The sequence below is a fragment of the Nicotiana sylvestris genome, chromosome 3 (assembly GCF_000393655.2).
Source record: "Nicotiana sylvestris chromosome 3, ASM39365v2, whole genome shotgun sequence".
Lineage (NCBI taxonomy): Eukaryota > Viridiplantae > Streptophyta > Magnoliopsida > Solanales > Solanaceae > Nicotiana > Nicotiana sylvestris.
The window spans coordinates 5,581,056-5,599,470 of NC_091059.1; the positions used below are offsets into that span (position 1 = coordinate 5,581,056).

At 42.9% G+C, this 18,415-nt stretch overlaps 3 protein-coding genes across 3 annotated transcripts; all 3 read right to left on the reverse strand.

Annotated features, from left to right (window-relative positions):
- Positions 1-4,334: 4,334 nt before the first annotated feature.
- LOC138886991 (uncharacterized) lies at positions 4,335-4,688 on the reverse strand. The gene has a single exon (XM_070168695.1). It carries the CDS (start codon positions 4,686-4,688, stop codon positions 4,335-4,337), a length of 354 nt encoding a protein of 117 aa, XP_070024796.1.
- A 543-nt stretch (positions 4,689-5,231) lies between these two features.
- On the reverse strand, positions 5,232-5,738 carry LOC138886992 (uncharacterized). The gene has a single exon (XM_070168696.1). The coding sequence runs from the start codon at positions 5,736-5,738 to the stop codon at positions 5,232-5,234; it is 507 nt and encodes a 168-aa protein (XP_070024797.1).
- A 1,237-nt stretch (positions 5,739-6,975) lies between these two features.
- Positions 6,976-7,607, reverse strand: LOC138886993 (uncharacterized). Its single transcript, XM_070168697.1, has 2 exons — positions 7,351-7,607; positions 6,976-7,261 (listed from the first exon to the last, which is right to left on the reverse strand). The coding sequence occupies exons 1-2, from the start codon at positions 7,605-7,607 to the stop codon at positions 6,976-6,978; spliced, it is 543 nt and encodes a 180-aa protein (XP_070024798.1).
- Between the last annotated feature and the right edge of the window lie 10,808 nt (positions 7,608-18,415).

The following is an 18,415-nucleotide window of genomic DNA, read 5'->3' on the forward strand; positions in this document are numbered from 1 at the left end:
ATGCAAGACTGGGTGAACTCCTGATAAACTAGGGGGTAAAGCAAGCTCGTAAGAAACCTCCCCAACTCGTCTCAACACCTTAAATGGGCCAATAAACCTTGGGCTCAACTTGCCCTTCTTCCCGAACCTCATAACACCCTTCATTTGTGAGACTTTCAAGAGGACCTTCTCACCAACCATGAATGATACATCGCGCGCCTTCTGATCTGCATAACTCTTTTATCTGGATTGAGCTGTGCGAAGCCTCTCCTGAATAAACTTTACCTTGTCTAAGGCATCTTGCACCAAATCTATACCGTATAACTTAGCCTCACCAGGTTCAAACCACCTGATAGGAGAACGACACCGCCAACCGTATAAAGCCTCAAATAGAGCCATCTCAATGTTGGACTGATAACTGTTGTTGTAAGCAAACTTTGCCAAAGGTAAGAACTGATCCCACTATCCTCCAAAGTCAATCATACATGCTCTAAGCATGTCCTCCAAGATCTGAACTGTCTACTCCGACTACCCATCGGTCTATAAATGAAATGCTATGCTAAGCTCCACGCGGGTCCCCAACTCACCCTGAACAGCTCTCCAGAAATGAGAAGTGAGCTGATGGCCTCTATCTGATATGATGGAAACAGGCGCACCGTGCAACCCGACTATCTCCCAAATGTAAATCTGAGCCAGTCTCTCCGAAGTGTAAATAGTCACAACCAGTATAAAGTGTGCCAACTTGGTCAACCTATCCACGATGACCCATACTGCATCAAACTTCCGCAAGGTCTAGGGCAAGCCAACTACAAAATCCATAGTAATGCGCTCCCACTTCCGCTCTGGGATAGGCATTTGCTGAAGTTGGCCACCCGGCCTCTAGTGCTCGTACTTGACATGCTAGCAATTTAAACACCTAGCCACATACTCCACTATGTTTTTCTTCATTCTCTGCCACCAATAATGTTGCCTCAAGTGACGATACATCTTTGTAGCACCCGGATGAATGGAATACCACGAATAGTGTGCCTCCTCTAGTATCCTCTCCCTTAGACCATCAACATTAGGAACACATAGGCGACCCTAGAGTCGTAAAACACCATCCTCGCCAATAGAAACCTCCTTGGCACTACCCTGAAGCACTGTCTCTTTGAGAACTACCAAATGTAGATCATCGAACTACCGGGCCTTGATCTGCCCTAATAATAAAGACTGGGCAACAACGCACGCAAGAACTCGGCTAGGCTCTGAAATATCCAACCTTACAAGTTTGTTAGCCAAGGACTGGATGTCCAAGCTAGTGGTCCCTCCTCTGTTAGAATGAATGGCAAGCTACCCATACTCTCTGCTTTCCTGCTTAAGGCATCTGCGACCACATTTGCCTTGCCCGGGTGATAAAGAATGGTGATGTCATAATCCTTCAGCAACTCAAGTGTCACGTCCCAACCTCGGAAGGCGCGACCAGCGCTCAATCGAGTGAACTCAACTGAGCAAGCCTTATCAAACCCTTTCTACCCAACTCAATATGATCAACAAAACCATGCTTTTCTTTATTTAGACAATAGAAAAGATCGTACATTCAACATTGTTAGTTCATTTTATATCACATCCTTAAATCGTAGTTAAGATCCAAGATTCCATACAATCACACTTCTAGAGAAGCAAGAGTTAGAATTACAACATAGTTTATAGACCAATCCAACACCCGTACATAACCCACACAAACGTCTACAGAGCCTCTAAGGATACAAAATACAAGTATGACAATGCCGGGAACAAGGCCCCGGCTGTACCTCAAAAGTGGATATCTATAACAAAATATGTACAAAATAACCCCTTGAAGGAGAAAGGGGCTCACCAAGACTTTGATAAGAGGATACTCTGCTACATGCGATCGGCACTATCCGCTATGAAGCCACCTACATTCGTTTAAAAATGTGGCGCCCCCGATAAAAGGGACGTTAGTACCATGGAATAGTACTAGTATGTACAACTAAACACCATTTTATTAGAAAGAACTATCATGCAAGAACAAGGAAATCACAAGAGACAATCAAAGGTTTTAACCGGACACCACATCATCAATAAAAGAATCATATAATCTTTCACACAATTTCCATAACTTTAGTTTGGGGCATTTCTTTCATATGTTCATCATTGTTCTCAATACCACCGCTATCTTTAGCAGAGTCCGATCACGACCCGATCAGCTAGGTTGCCTCATTTGAGTCATATACCTCAATAACCATTTCATTTCCCTTTTTCTGGAATTCAATATCAGCGCATTACCACCATGTGTGCGGCATGGTGTCCGATCACGGCCTGATCGGCTAGGCCGCCTTACCTAGGCGTTGTTCCTTTCTCATCAATCATCTCATTTTAATCTTTATTTCATATATATCGTATCAATTCATTGGCCCTTAGGGCCACAATTATCACATCATTTCCACTTTCAATACTAACCTTGCAATTTATGATCATAGGCACATACAAAAGTAATTCAAGTTGCAAGCATATGTAAGATTTCACATAATTAGCATGACAATCTCAGTTTTAATCTGGGCTTATAGCTTAGGCATTTCAACACATGATTCGTATTCTTCGCACAACTCTAAATATAAAGAATAGTACATTACACACATTGAGGAACACCCTTCATGTATACATATATATATATATAATTGCAAACCAATTCATGTGAAATAACCATCAATGCATCAACCAATTCTATTCTTACCACATTTGAGTAAACGCCAACGGAGCTCAATTTCTAATAAAAGGGAGTTTTAGCCATACATACCTCAATAAAGCTTTCCTTAATATCTTACAAAATTCTGGGACTCTTAGCAACTTCAATCTATTTTATGAAATTTACAAATCGAATCATGAATTAGAGACATGATTAAGATTCTAGCTCATTTAAGTAAATTATCAAGCACTAAGTGTGTACTGTGATTTAGGACCCCTTTGTGAGAGATTTCTATCATTTTACACCCCAATTGCTATCCTTTCTAGTTCACAATCTCTCAATACCCTATTATCTTTTATGCATGCAAGAAATCCATTCTTATACCCATGAACCCCCAAGCTAATTATTCATTCTAGTGTGAATTTCGAAACCAAATGTTAGGGCTCAAGTTCTTACCTCTTGGGGTGAAGGTCTAGCAACTATACTTGATAATCTTCAAGGGCTTAGGCATAGATTCAGTGGGGAATTGTTGAAGATCACCCTCTCTCTCTAGAACTCCCTCCCTCACTCTATTTGCAGTGAAAATAACATAAAAGAGGTGTAATGGGTGTTTTTAATGGCATGGGGTCGGGTTTTAAAATTTAGAAAATAGGAGCCCCGACGTAATCTGCGATCGCATATGCGATCGCATAATGGACATATGGCTCGCGGAATGGACCGCTAAAATGGTCCCAAAACTTCAAACTGTCTGAGTATGCGACAGAAATGCGATCTGCATACCTCTTCTGTGGTCGCATAATGCACCACATAACTGCTTCTCACAAAAATTCCAAGGGGATTATGCAATGTCTATGCAGCCCACATATTGATTATGTGATCGCATAATTGGCCGCATAGTTGACCTCAAATTAACCAACAAACTGTCTGGCTCTTCGGCGACTATGCGGTCCGCATAGCTATTATGCGGTCACATAATGGACCGCATAAACACATTTTTTGGAAAACATTATTCCTTAATTATTTAATGCACAGATCAATCCAAAGGGTCGGAACCACGACGAGCGTAATTTTATGAATTTCTAACACATGATCCTAACTTGGCACTATGAGATTCAGTTTTTTGAGTAGAAATTCTCACGAGGCCTTACATCTTCCCCCACTTAAGATCATTCAGCCTCGAATGAGGATCAAGGTTCACTTATTAGCAATTATGCAACCTCAGCTTTTCACAACATGAAACATATCAACAGCCCCAAATTTGGCTAAGTCCTTAAATTTTCAAACATTTCGCCAGAGTTTCCTTTGTAACTAGGCCTATCCATCTGTCAGAGAGCCCTAGAAACATATCCTATCAGCATGTACACATTCCACAATCATAAAATAACTTGTACAACACTAACCATGGCCGCATAGACAACATATAACCAAAACAGGACAGTTTTACATAGATCAAATCAAAAGATAAAAGTTTATAGGAACCAAATGCATAAAAGCTATTACATGACTATTCAAACAAATGTGGGTACTTCTTTCTCATTTCTTCCTCGGGTTCCCAAGTGGCTTCCTCAACTTGCTGGTTCCGCAATAACACTTTTACAGAGGCAATTTCCTTATTTTTCAACTTCCGGACTTGCCTGTCAAGAATGATAACTAGAACTTCTTCATATTATAGTTCTTCGTTAACCTTAATAGTTTCAACTGGCACAATAGTGGACGGATCTCCCACTACATTCTTCAACATAGACACATGGAAGACTGTATGTACCAATGACATCTCGGGTGGCAGCTCGAGCTTGTATGCCACCTGACCAATCCTCTGAATAATTCTGTACAGTCTGACATACCTCAGACTTAATTTCCCTTTCTTTCCAAATCGCATGATACCTTTCATGGGGGAAACTTTCAAAAATACCCAATCATCCTCTTTGAACTCAAAATCTCTGCGATGAAGATCCGAATAAGACTTTTGGTGACTTTGAGCAGTTTTCAACCTCTCCTTAATAATCTTGACTTTCTCCATGGCCTGATGCACGAGGTCCGGCCCTATCAATTCCGCTTTTCCAACCTCAAACCACCCAATGGGAGACCTACATCTCCTACCATACAATACCTCGAATGGTGCCATCTAGATACTAGCATGGAAGTTGTTATTGTAAGCAAATTTTATGAGTTGAAAATGGTCATCTCAGCTACCTTTGTAATCAAGAGTACAAGCACACAACAGATCTTCAAGCGTCTGAATAGTCCGCTCTACTTGCCCGTCGGTTTGAGGATGAAAAGCTGTGCTACGATTTACCTGCATACCCAAACCTTGCTCAAATTTCTTCAAAAAGTTGGCTGTGAACTGAGCCCCTCGATCTGAAATGATTGAGACTGGAGTGTCATGCAACCTGACTATTTCCCTGACATACAACTGAGCATACTATTCCGTTGTGTCGGTAGATTTAACTGGCAAGAAGTGCACTGATTTTGTGAGTCGATCCATGATTACCCAAATTGAGTCAAACTTGCGCGGAGTGCGCGGTAAGACCACCACAAAATCCATGTTAATCATCTCCCATTTTCACATTGGAATTTCTATGCTTTGGGCCAATCCACTGGGCCTTTGATGTTCGGCCTTCACTTGCTGACAGTTCAGACATTTTGCCACAAAGTCTGCCACATCCTTTTTCATGTTGTTCCACCAATAAATTTCCTTGAGATCATGATACATTTTCATAGAACCTGGGTGTATGAAATACCTGGAAGTGTGAGCTTCTACCATAATTCTTTCTCGAAGACCGTCAATATCCGGAACACATAGGCGGCCTTGGTAACGTAGGGTACCATCATACATGCCGAAGGAAAAAGTTGTGCTCTTATGTTTATGAATCCCCTCTTTCAGTTGTGCTAACAATGGATCGTTGAATTGCTTCTCTTTCACTTCCGCCACAAGCAATAATTCAGCCCTATTCTGCACAATCACTCCTCCTTCATTAGAGTCCGCAAGGCGAACTCCCAAACTAGCCAACTGGTGAACTTCCCTGGCCAACATCCTCTGATATGCTTCCAAATGAGCCAAACTTCCCATAGATTTTTGACTAAGAGCATCTGCCACAACATTAGCTTTTCCCGGGTGATAGAGAATATCAATGTCATGGACCTTGAGTAACTCTAGCCATCTTCTCTGTCTCAGATTCAACTCCTTCTGTTTGAAAATATATTGAAGGCTCTTATGATCGTAAATACATCCACATGCACCCATACAAATAATGTCGCCAGATCTTTAGCGCAAACACAGCTGCCGCAAGCTCAAAGTCATGGGTTGGATAGTTCTTTTCATGATTCTTGAGTTGCCTAAAAGTGTAGGCTATTACCTTGCCGTGCTACATTAACACACACCCAAGCCCGATCCTTGAAGCATCGCAATACACCACAAATCCCTCTGTACCCTCTGGCAGGGTTAATACCGGTGTTGTAGTCAATCTTGATTTCAATTCTTGGAAACTCCTTTCACAAGCATTGGACCATTGGAATTTAACTGCTTTCTGCATCAATTTAGTCAATGGAGAGTCAAGAGTAGAAAACCCTTCCACAAATCTCTTGTAGTACCCAGCCAAACCCAAGAAACTGTGAATCTCTGTTGGAGTGGTAGGTCTAGGCCAATTCTTTACCACCGCAGTCTTCTAAGGGTCAACCATAATTCCTTCTCTGGAGACGACATGACCCAAGAACATGATAGATTCAAGCCAAAATTCACATTTCGAAAATTTTGCATATAGTTGATGTTGCTGAAAAGTCTGCAAAACTGCCCTGAGATGGTCAACATGGTCCTCCCCACCTCGGGAATACACAAGAATATTTCCAATGAACACTATCACTAAGGAGTCTAGAAAAGGCTTGAAGACTCGATTCATAAGATCCATGAAAGCTGTCGGGGCAGTTGTTAGCCCAAAAGACATCACCATGAATTTAAAGTGCCCATACCTAGTCCTGAAAGCTGTTTTTGGAATATCCTACTCCCTTGTCTTCAAATGATGATACCCGGACCGCAAGTCAATTTTTGAGAAACACGTAGCACCTTGCAATTGATCAAACAAGTCATCTATTCTTGGTAGAGGGTATTTATTTTTGATTGTGACTTTGTTGAGTTGCCGGTATTTAATACACATCCGTAGCGACCCATCTTTCTTCCTTACGAACAAGAACGGTGCGCCCCATGGTGGTACACACGGTCATATGAAACCCTTCTCTAGCAAATCCTTCAATTGTTCCTTTAGCTCTTTCAATTCTGCCGGTGCCATTCTGTAGGGTGGAGTTGATATAAGCTACATGCCTGGCATCACATTGATCCCAAAATCAATCTCCCTGTCTGGTGGAATCCCAGGGAGCTCATCTGGAAAGACATCTGAAAATTCATTCACAACTGGCACAAAGTCAAGGCTAGGCACCTTGGCATTGGTGTCCGTAACCCGAACTAAATGATAGATACACCCCTTCTTGATCATCTTCGCGGCCTTAAGGTAAGAAATAAACCGACCTTTTGGCACTACATTATCTCCTTTCCATTCAACAATGGGCTCATTAGGAAATTCAAGCCTCATAGTTCTAGTCCTACAATCAAGTTTGGCAAAACATGAATAAAGCCAATCCATTACCATTATTACATCAAAATCGACCATCCCTAGCTCAATAAGATCGACCATGATATCCCTACCAGCACCGTGACAACACAACCTCTGTAAACTCGAGCGGCTGTAATTGACTCACCAACTGTAGTAGATACTGAAAATGGCTCATGAAGCTGATCTGGTTCTATCCCAAATTCCATAGAAACAAAAGGGGTAACATAGGACAAGGTGGAACCGGGGTCAATAAGTGCATACATATCATGAGATTGGACAGTTAGAATACATGTAACTACATCTGGAGAAGCCTTTGCACTCTGGAAACCACTCATAGCATAGAACCAGCCGGGGTCCTCTTGAACTCTACGCACCAACCCTAGTTGCACCACGCCCTACGGGTGCTGGGGTACCTCAAGCTGGAGAGGGGGCTCATGATGTAGCAGCTGCTGGACTGGATGACTGTGTTGTGCCCCTACCCGCTCCCTAGCGAGATACACAATAATGCCTCTGAATATGACCCCTCATCCCACATCCATAGCATACGGGTAACTCCAAATAGCAAATCCCTGAGTGCATTTTCCGCACCTAGGGCACGAGGACCTCTGCTATTGCTGGGACCTCTCTCCTAACCGACCCCACTAATGGGATCCCTTGTTTCCCTAACTAGGCTTGAAATGACTCCACTACTGCTGGCTGGGCCCTAATGTCAGTGCACTGGCTGAAGACTGTGCAATAAACTGGGACGACCCTTACGATCCTCTCCTGAAAACTGATCTTCCCCCACCTAGTGACTCTCCCATGTTGACCATAGACCAAGACTTGCTGTTACCCTCTCTCTCCATTCTGTTCTTCAATTTACGGTTCTTTTTGGCCTGAGCAAATGCTACCATCTTCCCATAATTCATGTCAGAATTCAATGCAGCCGTAAAAGCCTCATTAATAGTCAAAGGATTAAGGCCCTGAACAAACTGGCGCACCCTGGCCTCCATTGTGGGCAACATATGAATGGCATATTTAGACAAGCGAGCAAACTCCATATGGTACTCCCACACACTTATGCTACCTTGCTTCAGATTCTCAAACTCTTCTGTATGGGCTGCCCTTGTCTCAGCAGGCAGGAAATGATCTATAAAGGCATCAACAAACTCGCTCTATCTCACCGGAGGGCTCCCCTCCTCATGGGAATCTTCCCACAACTCAAACCACAAATAGGCCACCCCTTTCAGAAGGTAGGCAGCCAACTCTACTCCTTCTGTCTCAGTTGCACACATAACCTTGAGGGTCTTGTGCATCTCATCAATAAAATCCCGAGGGTCTTCTTCTAGATTGGCACCCGTAAACACTGGAGGGTCTAACTGAAGAAATCTATTCACCCTGGAATTGGTGGAATCCCCTTGCTGGCTAGATGAGCTGGGTGCAACATTTGACCTCTAGGCCTGAGCGGCCACTAGCTGAATCAACATGTGAATAGCTCCCCTAAGATTCCCATCTGAAATACCAGAATCAGAGATGGGGCTAGAGCGGAACAAGAGTATCAATGGGAGGGATAGTGGTACCCTCCGTAGGTGTAGGAACTAGGGTAGTCTGCTCTGGAATAGAAGAAGCAGGCAGGGTGATGGTAGGGCGACTACCCTCACCCGCAGTATGAAGCAGTGATTCATCAGCCACTCTTGAGGTGGCATTGGCTTCTTGGCCAATTCTCGCTTTCTTCTTTGTTGCCATTTACTTAGAACAATGCACTAATTAGAGAGGGAATAGTTTCATAACAAGTTTTTGCCACACGATCCAGAATATCAAAGAAGGGTGTTATTCCTAAATGCCCAAATAGCCTCCAACTTATAGATGTGGTCGACTACACACTAATAAGAAGGACTCTACTAGACACGACTCCGAGACATCATAGGACACTCTAAAACCTTAGGCTCTGATACCAAGTTTGTCACGCCCCAACCTAAGGAGGCGCGACCAACACTCAATCGAGTGAACTCAACTGAGCAAGCCTTATCAAACACTTTCTACCCAACTCAATATGATCAAGAGAAGCATGATTTCGTTTATTTAGACAACAGGAAAGATCGTACATTCAACATTGTTAGTTCATTTTATATCACATCCTTAAATCGTAGTTAAGATCCAAGATTCCATACAATCACACTTTTAGAGAAGCAAGAGTTAGAATTACAACATAGTTCATAGACCAATCCAACACCCGTACATAACCCACACAAACGTCTACAGAGCCTCTAAGGATACAAAAGACAAGTATGACAATGCCGGCAACAAGGCCCCGGCTGTACCTCAAAAATGGATATCTATAAAAAAAAGATGTACAAAATAATCCCTTGAAGGAGAAAGGGGCTCACCAAGACTTTGAGAAGAGGATGCTCCGCTACGCGCGATCGGCACTATCCGCTATGAAGCCACCTACATTCATTTAAAAATGTAGTGCCCCCGACAAAAGGGACGTTAGTACCATAGAATAGTACTAGTATGTACAACTAAACACCATTTTATTAGAAATAACTATCATGCAAGAACAAGGAAATCATAAGAGACAATCAAAGGTTTTAATTGGACACCACATCATCAATAAAAGAATCATATAATCTTTCACAAAATTTCCATAACTTTAGTTTGGGGCATTTCTTTCATATGTTCATCATTGTTCTCAATACCACCGCTATCTTGAGCAGAGTCCGATCACGTCCCGATCAGCTAGGTTGCCTCATTTGAGACATATACATCAATCACCATTTCATTTCCCTTTTTCTGGAATTCAATATTAGCACATTACCACCATGTGTGCGGCATGGTGTCCGATCACGGCCTGATCGGCTAGGCCGCCTTACTTAGGCATTGTTCCTTTCTCATCAATCATCTCATTTGAATCTTTATTTCACATATATTGTATCAATTCATTGGCCCTTAGGGCCACACTTATCACATCATTTCCACTTTCAACGCTAACCTTGCAATTTATGATCATAGGCACATACAAAAGTAATTCAAGTTGCAAGCATATGTAAGATTTCACATAATTAGCAGGACAATCTCAGTTTTAATCTGGGCTTATAGCTTAGGCATTTCAACACATGATTCGTATTCTTCGCACATCTCTAAATATAAAGAATAGTACATTACACACATTGAGGCACACCCTTCATGTATATATATATATATATATATATATATATATATATATATATATATATATATATATATATATATATATATATATATAATTGCAAACCAATTCATGTGAAATAACCATCAATGCATCAACCAATTCTAGTCTTACCACATTTGCATAAATGCCAACGGAGCTCAATTTCTAATAAAAGGGGGTTTTAGCCATACATACCTCAATAAAGCTTTCCTTAATATGTTACAAAATTATGGGACTCTTAGCAACTTCAATCTATTTTATGAAATTTACAAATCGAATTATGAATTAGAGACATGATTAAGATTCTAGCTCATTTAAGTAAATTATCGAGCACTAAGTGTGTACTGTGATTTTAGGACACCTTTGTGAGAGATTTCTATCATTTTACACCCCAATTGCTATCCTTTCTAGTTTACAGTCTCTCAATACCCTATTATCTTTTATACATGCAAGAAATCCATTCTTATACCCATGAACCCCCGAGCTAATTATTCATTCTAGTGTGAATTTCAAAACCAAATGTTAGGGCTCAAGTTCTTACCTCTTAGGGTGAAGGTCTAGCAGCTATACTTGATAATCTTCAAGGGCTTAGGCATAGATTCAGTGAGGAATTGTTGAAGATCACTCTCTCTCTCTCTAGAACTCCCTCCCTCACTCTATTTGCAGTGAAAATAACATAAAAGAGGTGTAATGGGTGTTTTTAATGGCATAGGGTCGGGTTTTAAAATTTAGAAAATAGGAGCCCCGACGAAATCTGCGATCGCATAATGGACATGTGGCTCGCGCAATGGACCGCTAAAATGGTCCCAAAACTTGATCAAACTGTCTGAGTATGCGACAGAAATGCGGTCTGCATACCTCTTCTGTGGTCGCATAATGCGCCGCAGAACTGCTTCTCACAAAAATTTCAAGAGGATTATGCGATGACTATGCGGCCCGCATATTGATTATGCGATCGCACAATTGGTCGCAGAGTTGACCTCAAATTAACCAACAAACTGTCTGTCTCTGCGGCGACTATGCGGTCCACAGAGCTATTATGCGGTCACATAATGGACCCAGAAATGCATTTTTCTGGAAAACATTATTCCTTAACTATTTAATGCACAGGTCAATCCAAAGGGTCCAAACTGCGGTGAGCTTAGTTTTATGACACATGATCCTAACTTGGCAAAACGAGATTAGGTTTTTTGAGTAGAAATTCATAGGGGGCCTTTGATTAAGCCATCTACGGTGCCTCAAATTGAGATCCCTCTGCTTGAACAGGTGTTGTAAACTGCGATAGCGGCCAACTCCAAATCCTGCACAAGATAATTCTTCTCATGGATCTTCAGCTGATGCGAATCATATGCAATAACTCGCCCCTCATGCACCAATACACATCCCAATCCAACGTGCGAAGCATTGCAATATACCGTATAAATCCCTGAGCTGGAAGGCAACACAAGAACTAGTGCAGTAGTCAAGGCTGTCTTGAGCTTCTGAAAGCTCGCCTCACAATCATTGGACCAATGGAAAGGAGCACCCTTCTAGGTCAATCTAGTCAAAGATGATTCAATAGATGAAAATCCTTGCACGAATCGTCTGTAATAACCTGCTAACCCTAGGAACTCCTAATCTTGGTCATAGAAGTAGGACGTGACCAACTTTAAACTGCCTCAATCTTCTTGGGGTCCACCTTAATACCCTCCCCTGACACAATATGCCCCAAGAATGCCACAGACTTTAGCCAGAACTCACACTTGGAGAACATAGCATATAGCTTCTGCTCTCGCAAGGTCTGAAGCACTACCCTCAAATACTGCTCGTGCTCCCCAAGGCTACGGGAGTATATCAAGATGTCGTCAATGAAGAAGATGACAAAGAAATCAATATAAGGCCTGAACACTCTGTTCATCAAGTCCATAAATGCTGCTGGGGCATTAGTCAAGCCAAAGGACATCACCAGAAATTCATAATGGCCATATCTGGTCCGTAATGCAGTCTTCGGAACATCCAAGTCCCGAATCTTCAACTGATGGTACCCTGACCTCAAGTCGATCTTAGAGAACACCCTAGCACCCTGCAACTGGTCAAACAAATCATCGATGTGAGGCAATGGATACTTGTTCTTGATGGTGACTTTGTTCAACTGGTGGTAATCAATGCACATTCGCATATTCCCATCCTTTTTCTTCATAAATAACACTGGTGCACCCCAAGGCGATATATTGGGTCTCAGATACCCCTTTGCTAACAACTCCTCAAGCTGCTCCTTCAACTCCTTCAACTCTTTCCGAGCCATTCGGTATGGGGGAATAGATATAGGCTGGGTGCCTGGAGCCAGGTCAATACACAAATCAATATCACGATCAGGTGGCATGCCAAGACGATCAGAAGGAAACACATCGGCAAACTCTCGAACTATTGAAACTGAATCAATCCTCGGAGACTCTGCGGTGGTGTCCCGAACATAAGCCAAATAAGCCAAACACCCCTTCTCGATCATTTACCGAGCCTTCAAGAAAGAGATAACCCAGATAGATGTATCAACTGTGGAACCCTTCAACTCCAACCCTGGCAACCTTGGTATCGCTAAAGTAACAGTCTTGGCATGGCAATCTAGGATGACGTGATATGGAGATAGCCAATCCATGCCCAGGATGACCTCAAAATCGATCATATCGAGCAATAGGAGGTCTGCTCTAGTCTCGAAACCACAGAATATGACCACACAGGACCGGTAGATCCGATCCACAGCCACAGAATCGCCCACATGAGTGGATACATGAGCAAGGGTGACCAAGGGCTCAGGAGAAATAACCAGAAAATGAGAAAATAGAGATGACACATATGAATAGGTAGACCCTAGATCAAATAATACCGAAGCATCTCTACCACAGATGGAAATAATACCCGTGATGATGGCATTTGAGGCCAATGCATCTGGCCTAGCCAGAAGGGCATAAAATCTGGCTGGAGCACCGGCTGGCTGAACTCTACCTGACCGAGTAGTAGCTGGCTGACCTCTCCCTGCCTGGCCTCTACCTCTAGGACGGCCCCTACCAGTCTACCTTCCACCTCTAGGTGGAGGGGCAGCCGGTGCTGAAATCATAGGTTGTTGAACCTACTGTACTGCCTTACCTCGAAGCCTGGGGCAGTAACTCTTCATATGACCAAAGTCTCCGCATTCGAAACAACCCCATAGTACGGCGACCTGCTGCCTTGATGGATGACCCTGATGGCCTATACACCCACTAGAAGAATCCTGAATAGCCAGTGGACGGTATGAACTCTTCGGTACAACACTGAAGTAAGAATCAGAAGAACCCCGAGGACCTGAATACCCATCAGAGGAACCCTAAATAGTTGGTAGGCGGTAAGAACTCTCTTGTATGGCGTTGAAAAAGGGACGTGCCGGAGCACCCTGAGCAAGTGGTGGTGTTAAATGTGGGGGCCTGCTGGGCTGTCCCCTCCCAAACTAACCTTTGCCCCTGGCCGGGCCACCTGTGAACTCTCCAGAGAATCTAGCCCTCTTATCCTTCTGCATCTGCTCCCTACCCCTCAGATGGTAGCCCTCAATCCTCCGACCAATCTCCACCACTAACTAATAAGGAGTCCCCATCTCCACCTCTCGGGCCATGTTGGCCCTAATGCCAGAATGCAACCCTGCAATGAACCTCCGCACCCTCTCTACGTTAGTAGGAAGTATCATTAATGCATGGCATGATAACTTAGAAAACCTCACCTCATAGTCGGTCACCGACATCTGACCCTACTCCAGCTACTGGAACTGATACCTTAGTTCTTCCCTCTCTGAGGGTGGAATATACATGTCCAGGAATAACTGTGTGAACTGACTCCAAGTGATGGGAGGAGAACCTGCTGGCTTGCCAAGAACATAGTACTGCCACCATCTACGGGCCTTTCCCTCTAGCTGAAAAGTGGTGAAGTCAACCCGATGCGACTCCAATATCCTAATGTTGTGCAGTCTGTCCCTATACCTATCAATGAAGTCCTGAGCATCCTCATGATGCTCACCCCCGAATATAGGAGGGTAAAGTCTAGTCCATCTATCCAACAGCTTCTACGGGTCACCATCCGCAACTGGTCTGGGCTCGGGTATCACTGCAACAATTGGCTGAGCCCCACCCGCGGGTAGTGCACCCGGAGTCTGATACACTGCAACTACATGACCATGAGACTGAGCAGTATGGGTCTATGCTCCCCCTTCTGCTTGTGATATAGCTGGATCTGCTGGAAATAAACCAGCCTGAGTCATGGTGTCCATGAATCGTAGCATGCGACCCATGACCTCTTGGAATCCCGGTGCTGTCATAAAGTCTACTGGGGTAGGTTCAGCTGTGGGCAACTCGCCCTGCTCCTCAATAATAGGATCTCCCGCAGGATCTGCTGGTGGTGCTACTGGAACAGTTCTGGGATGCCCTCGTCCCCTTCCTCGGGCTGCTGCCCTCCCCCGGCCTCTTCCTTGCCTCTAGCAATGGGGGGAGCAGCCCCTCCCGGGTTTGGAACATCCGGCATGCGTGTCCTCACCATCTGTGAGAGAATAGAAGAGAGAAATTTAGTATACCATCCACTGCATGATGGGAAATGAATAAAGAGTAGTTTCCTAACACCCTATAGCTTCTCGAAGATAAATACAGACGTCTCCATACCGATACGCAAGACTCTATTAGGTTTGCCCATGACTTGTGAGACCGATGTGAACCCAGTGCTCTGATACCATGTTGTCACGACCCATTTCCATAATAGGTCATGATGGCGCGCAACACCATTGTCAAGCAAGCCAACACGGAAGTATTAGTGAATTCTTATTTTACTTACCCAAAATAGTTACAACATTTTCTTAATTTGCAATTAAAAAAACAAGTGATAATATGCAACATTCAATAATAATTATACAATCCAAAAGAAATGTCTACTAATGTGTGTGCCAAGACCTGGTGTCACAAGCTTTGGGCAACTAGTAGAATGTACAAAATAATACATCTATCCTGCTCTGTGGAACAGAATAGACAGTCAAAAGTAAGGAAGACTCCATCTAGCTGCTGATCAGCATGGGAATGGAAGCAGCTTACCGTGGAAGTCTCGGACTATGATCAGGGACGCGCACCAGTCTGATAGCCAGATGAACCTGCCTCAGAGCCTCTACAATTAAGTACAGAAGCATAGCATGAGTACATAAATAATATGTACCCAATAAGTATCCCGTCTAATCTCGAAGAAGTAGAGATGAGAGGCCGAATTAATACCTACTAGGGCCAGATAATATAATATGATGTTATGCCAGGCATGATGGTGACAATATAACAGTTGAAATAAGTATTTCTAAGTCATGTCATTTTAATCCCCCAGTTAATCCTTTACAATTTAAACCATGTATCAGGTAGGTCATCAATAATTAATTCACATAAATATCATGCGGACGTTATGCCGAGGTCGACGACCCGATCCAACATAAATTAAACTGTGCACTGCCAGAGTGTCAAATGGCACGAACCATAGATGCGTCTATTTCTACCGAGGCGATCGGTCCGATCCACAAATATCAATTATCAACAGTATAAGAAGGCGCATTTATATTCAAATAAACTCATGCAAGTGTTCAACATAGCATATGTTCACTTATGTTAATTTCTGAGTCTGTAGCATATCCTAAATGATCACATTAGCAAGAAGATATATAACATTTGCAAATATAGCATGCACGAGTCTTAAACTACCCGGGCAATTAGCATGATAGTAGCTACGCACGGACTCTCGTCACTTAGTGCGTACGTAGCCCCCGTATTTAGTATCAAATTATACAATTATTACTCCTATAAGGACAATTCCCTCTTACAAGGTTAGAAAGGAGACTCACCTTGCTCCAAAGTGCACTTCCAATACCAAGAACGAGCCCGAACTCTCAATTTGGAGCCGAACGATCCAAAACTAGTTAAATAGGGTAAGAAATAGTCAATACAAGCTCATAAGATCACAACCTAACTGTTAAAGCAATATCCCAACCTTAAACACAAGTTTCCTAAAATCTGATCCCGAGCCCACATGCCCGGATTCTAAAATTTTTCGAAGAAAGTTGTTCTTTGTAACCTAAGGATCAATAATATATGATTTGTATTTCACTTCATAACCAATTTCATGGAAAAATCTAAGTTTTATCAAAACCCTAAGTTTTGCTCTAACCTCATGATTTTACCTTAATCCTAGTATTTAATCTACCTAATACACAAGTATTAAACTATGAATAGGTGGGATAAACTTACCTCAAGATGCTAGGTAGAAGTATTCTCTCAAAAGCTCCAAAATCGCCCAATGGAGGAGTGAAAAGTGGCAAAAAAAAAGACTTAGAAACCATATTAAATGAAGCTCACTGCTTCAGCGATTTTCGCATCTGCGGTCAGGGGACCGCATTTACTGTCCCGCTTCTACGAGGAAAAGATCGCATATTCCGAATTGGACAAGCGGGCTGGGACCGCTTCTGCGGTCTTGAAGCCGCTTCTGCGGATTGGGAGCCGCTTCTGCGATTTTGAGCCTGGCCTACGTTGGCCGCATCTGCGAGAGGACAACCGCTTCTGCGGTCTCGCACCTACGACTGACCAACTGAAGGTGCGGTTATGACTGAAGCAGATGCTTCAGCTCTTCTAAACCTTTCCGACTTCACTCGATCCTCGTCCGATTGACGCTCGGGGCTCCCGAGCCCCGCCCGAACATACTGACAAGTCTAAAATCATGAAACGGACATGCTCGAACCTTCGAAATGCCCGAAACAATGCTAAATCTAAGAATCGCCCCCTAAATCCAATTGAATCAAACATATGAACTTCAAGTTCTTAATTCTCCTCTAACGAGTCGAAACTCACTGAAACTAGTCGGATTGACACCAAATTTTGCGGGCAAGTCTTAAATGTTATATTGGACTTGTACTGGGCTATGGAACCAACATACGAGCCTGATACCCATGTGATCAATCATTATTTAGTTTCTTTAAATCCTTAGAATTTTAATTTAACAATTTCTAATAAAAAAATTCATTACTCGGCCTAGGGACCTCGGAATTCGATACGGGGCATACGCCCAGGTCCCATATTTTCCTATGGACCCTCCGGGACTGTCAAAACACAAATACAGGTCTTAAAAGTGTTGACCAAAGTCAAACTTAACCTTTTAAAAAAATCTTAAGGAATCAAATGAGCATATTTCAACCCAAATTCTTCAAATTCTTGAAGCAACATCCCCCCGGGTCGTAAATTAGTTAAAACAAGCACATGAAGTTTTATTTAGGGGGACGGGGTTCTAAAAAGCAAAACGACCAGTCGGGTCGTTACAATCAAGCCTGTATGCCCTGTTCATCAAGTCCATAAATGGCGCTGGGGCATTAGTCAAGGCGAAGGACATCACTAGAAACTATCCGACCAGTCATTTCATGAGTTACAACCCTGCTTCCCCCATTTCTTCTTCTTTATGTGTTGTTCAACTATATTGTGTGGTATCGGGTTGGTTGGTTCGGGTTCGGAGTGGTTCCGGAGAGGAATGAGACACTTAGTCTCTTTTGAGTAGGTTTAAGTTGGAAAAGTCAACTGGATGTTGACTTATGTCTAGAAGGTCTCAGATGTGAATTCTGATGGTTCAGTTAGCTCCATTAGGTAATTTTTGGCTTAGGAGCACGTTCGGAATGTAGTTAGGAGGTCCGTGGTATATTTAGGCTTGAATTGGCTAAATTGGAAATTTTGCATTTTTCGGTCGGTAGTGGAATTCTTAATATTGGGGTCGGAATGGAATTCCGAAAATTGGAGTAGGTCCATTATGTCATTTGTGATGTGTGTGCAAAATTTAAGGACATTCGGGTGAGGTTTCATAAGTTTCGGCATCATTTGCAGAATTCGAAAGTTTAGGAGTTCTTAGGCTTGAATCTGAGGGTGATTTGGTATTTTGATATTTTTTTGAGTGTTTCGAAGATTGGAATAAGTTTAA

What these genes read in the sequence shown, in the direction of transcription:
- LOC138886991 (XM_070168695.1), bottom strand. Translation starts at nt 4,688, where the DNA reads ATGGAGAAAGTCAAGATTATTAAGGAGAGGTTGAAAACTGCTCAAAGT.
- LOC138886992 (XM_070168696.1), bottom strand. Translation starts at nt 5,738, where the DNA reads ATGGGAAGTTTGGCTCATTTGGAAGCATATCAGAGGATGTTGGCCAGG.
- LOC138886993 (XM_070168697.1), bottom strand. Translation starts at nt 7,607, where the DNA reads ATGAGTGGTTTCCAGAGTGCAAAGGCTTCTCCAGATGTAGTTACATGT. An exon ending in GTGCTGGTAGGGATATCATG is followed by an intron (nt 7,262 to 7,350) that starts GTCGATCTTATT and finishes ACTTGATTGTAG; the next exon opens with GACTAGAACTATGAGGCTTG.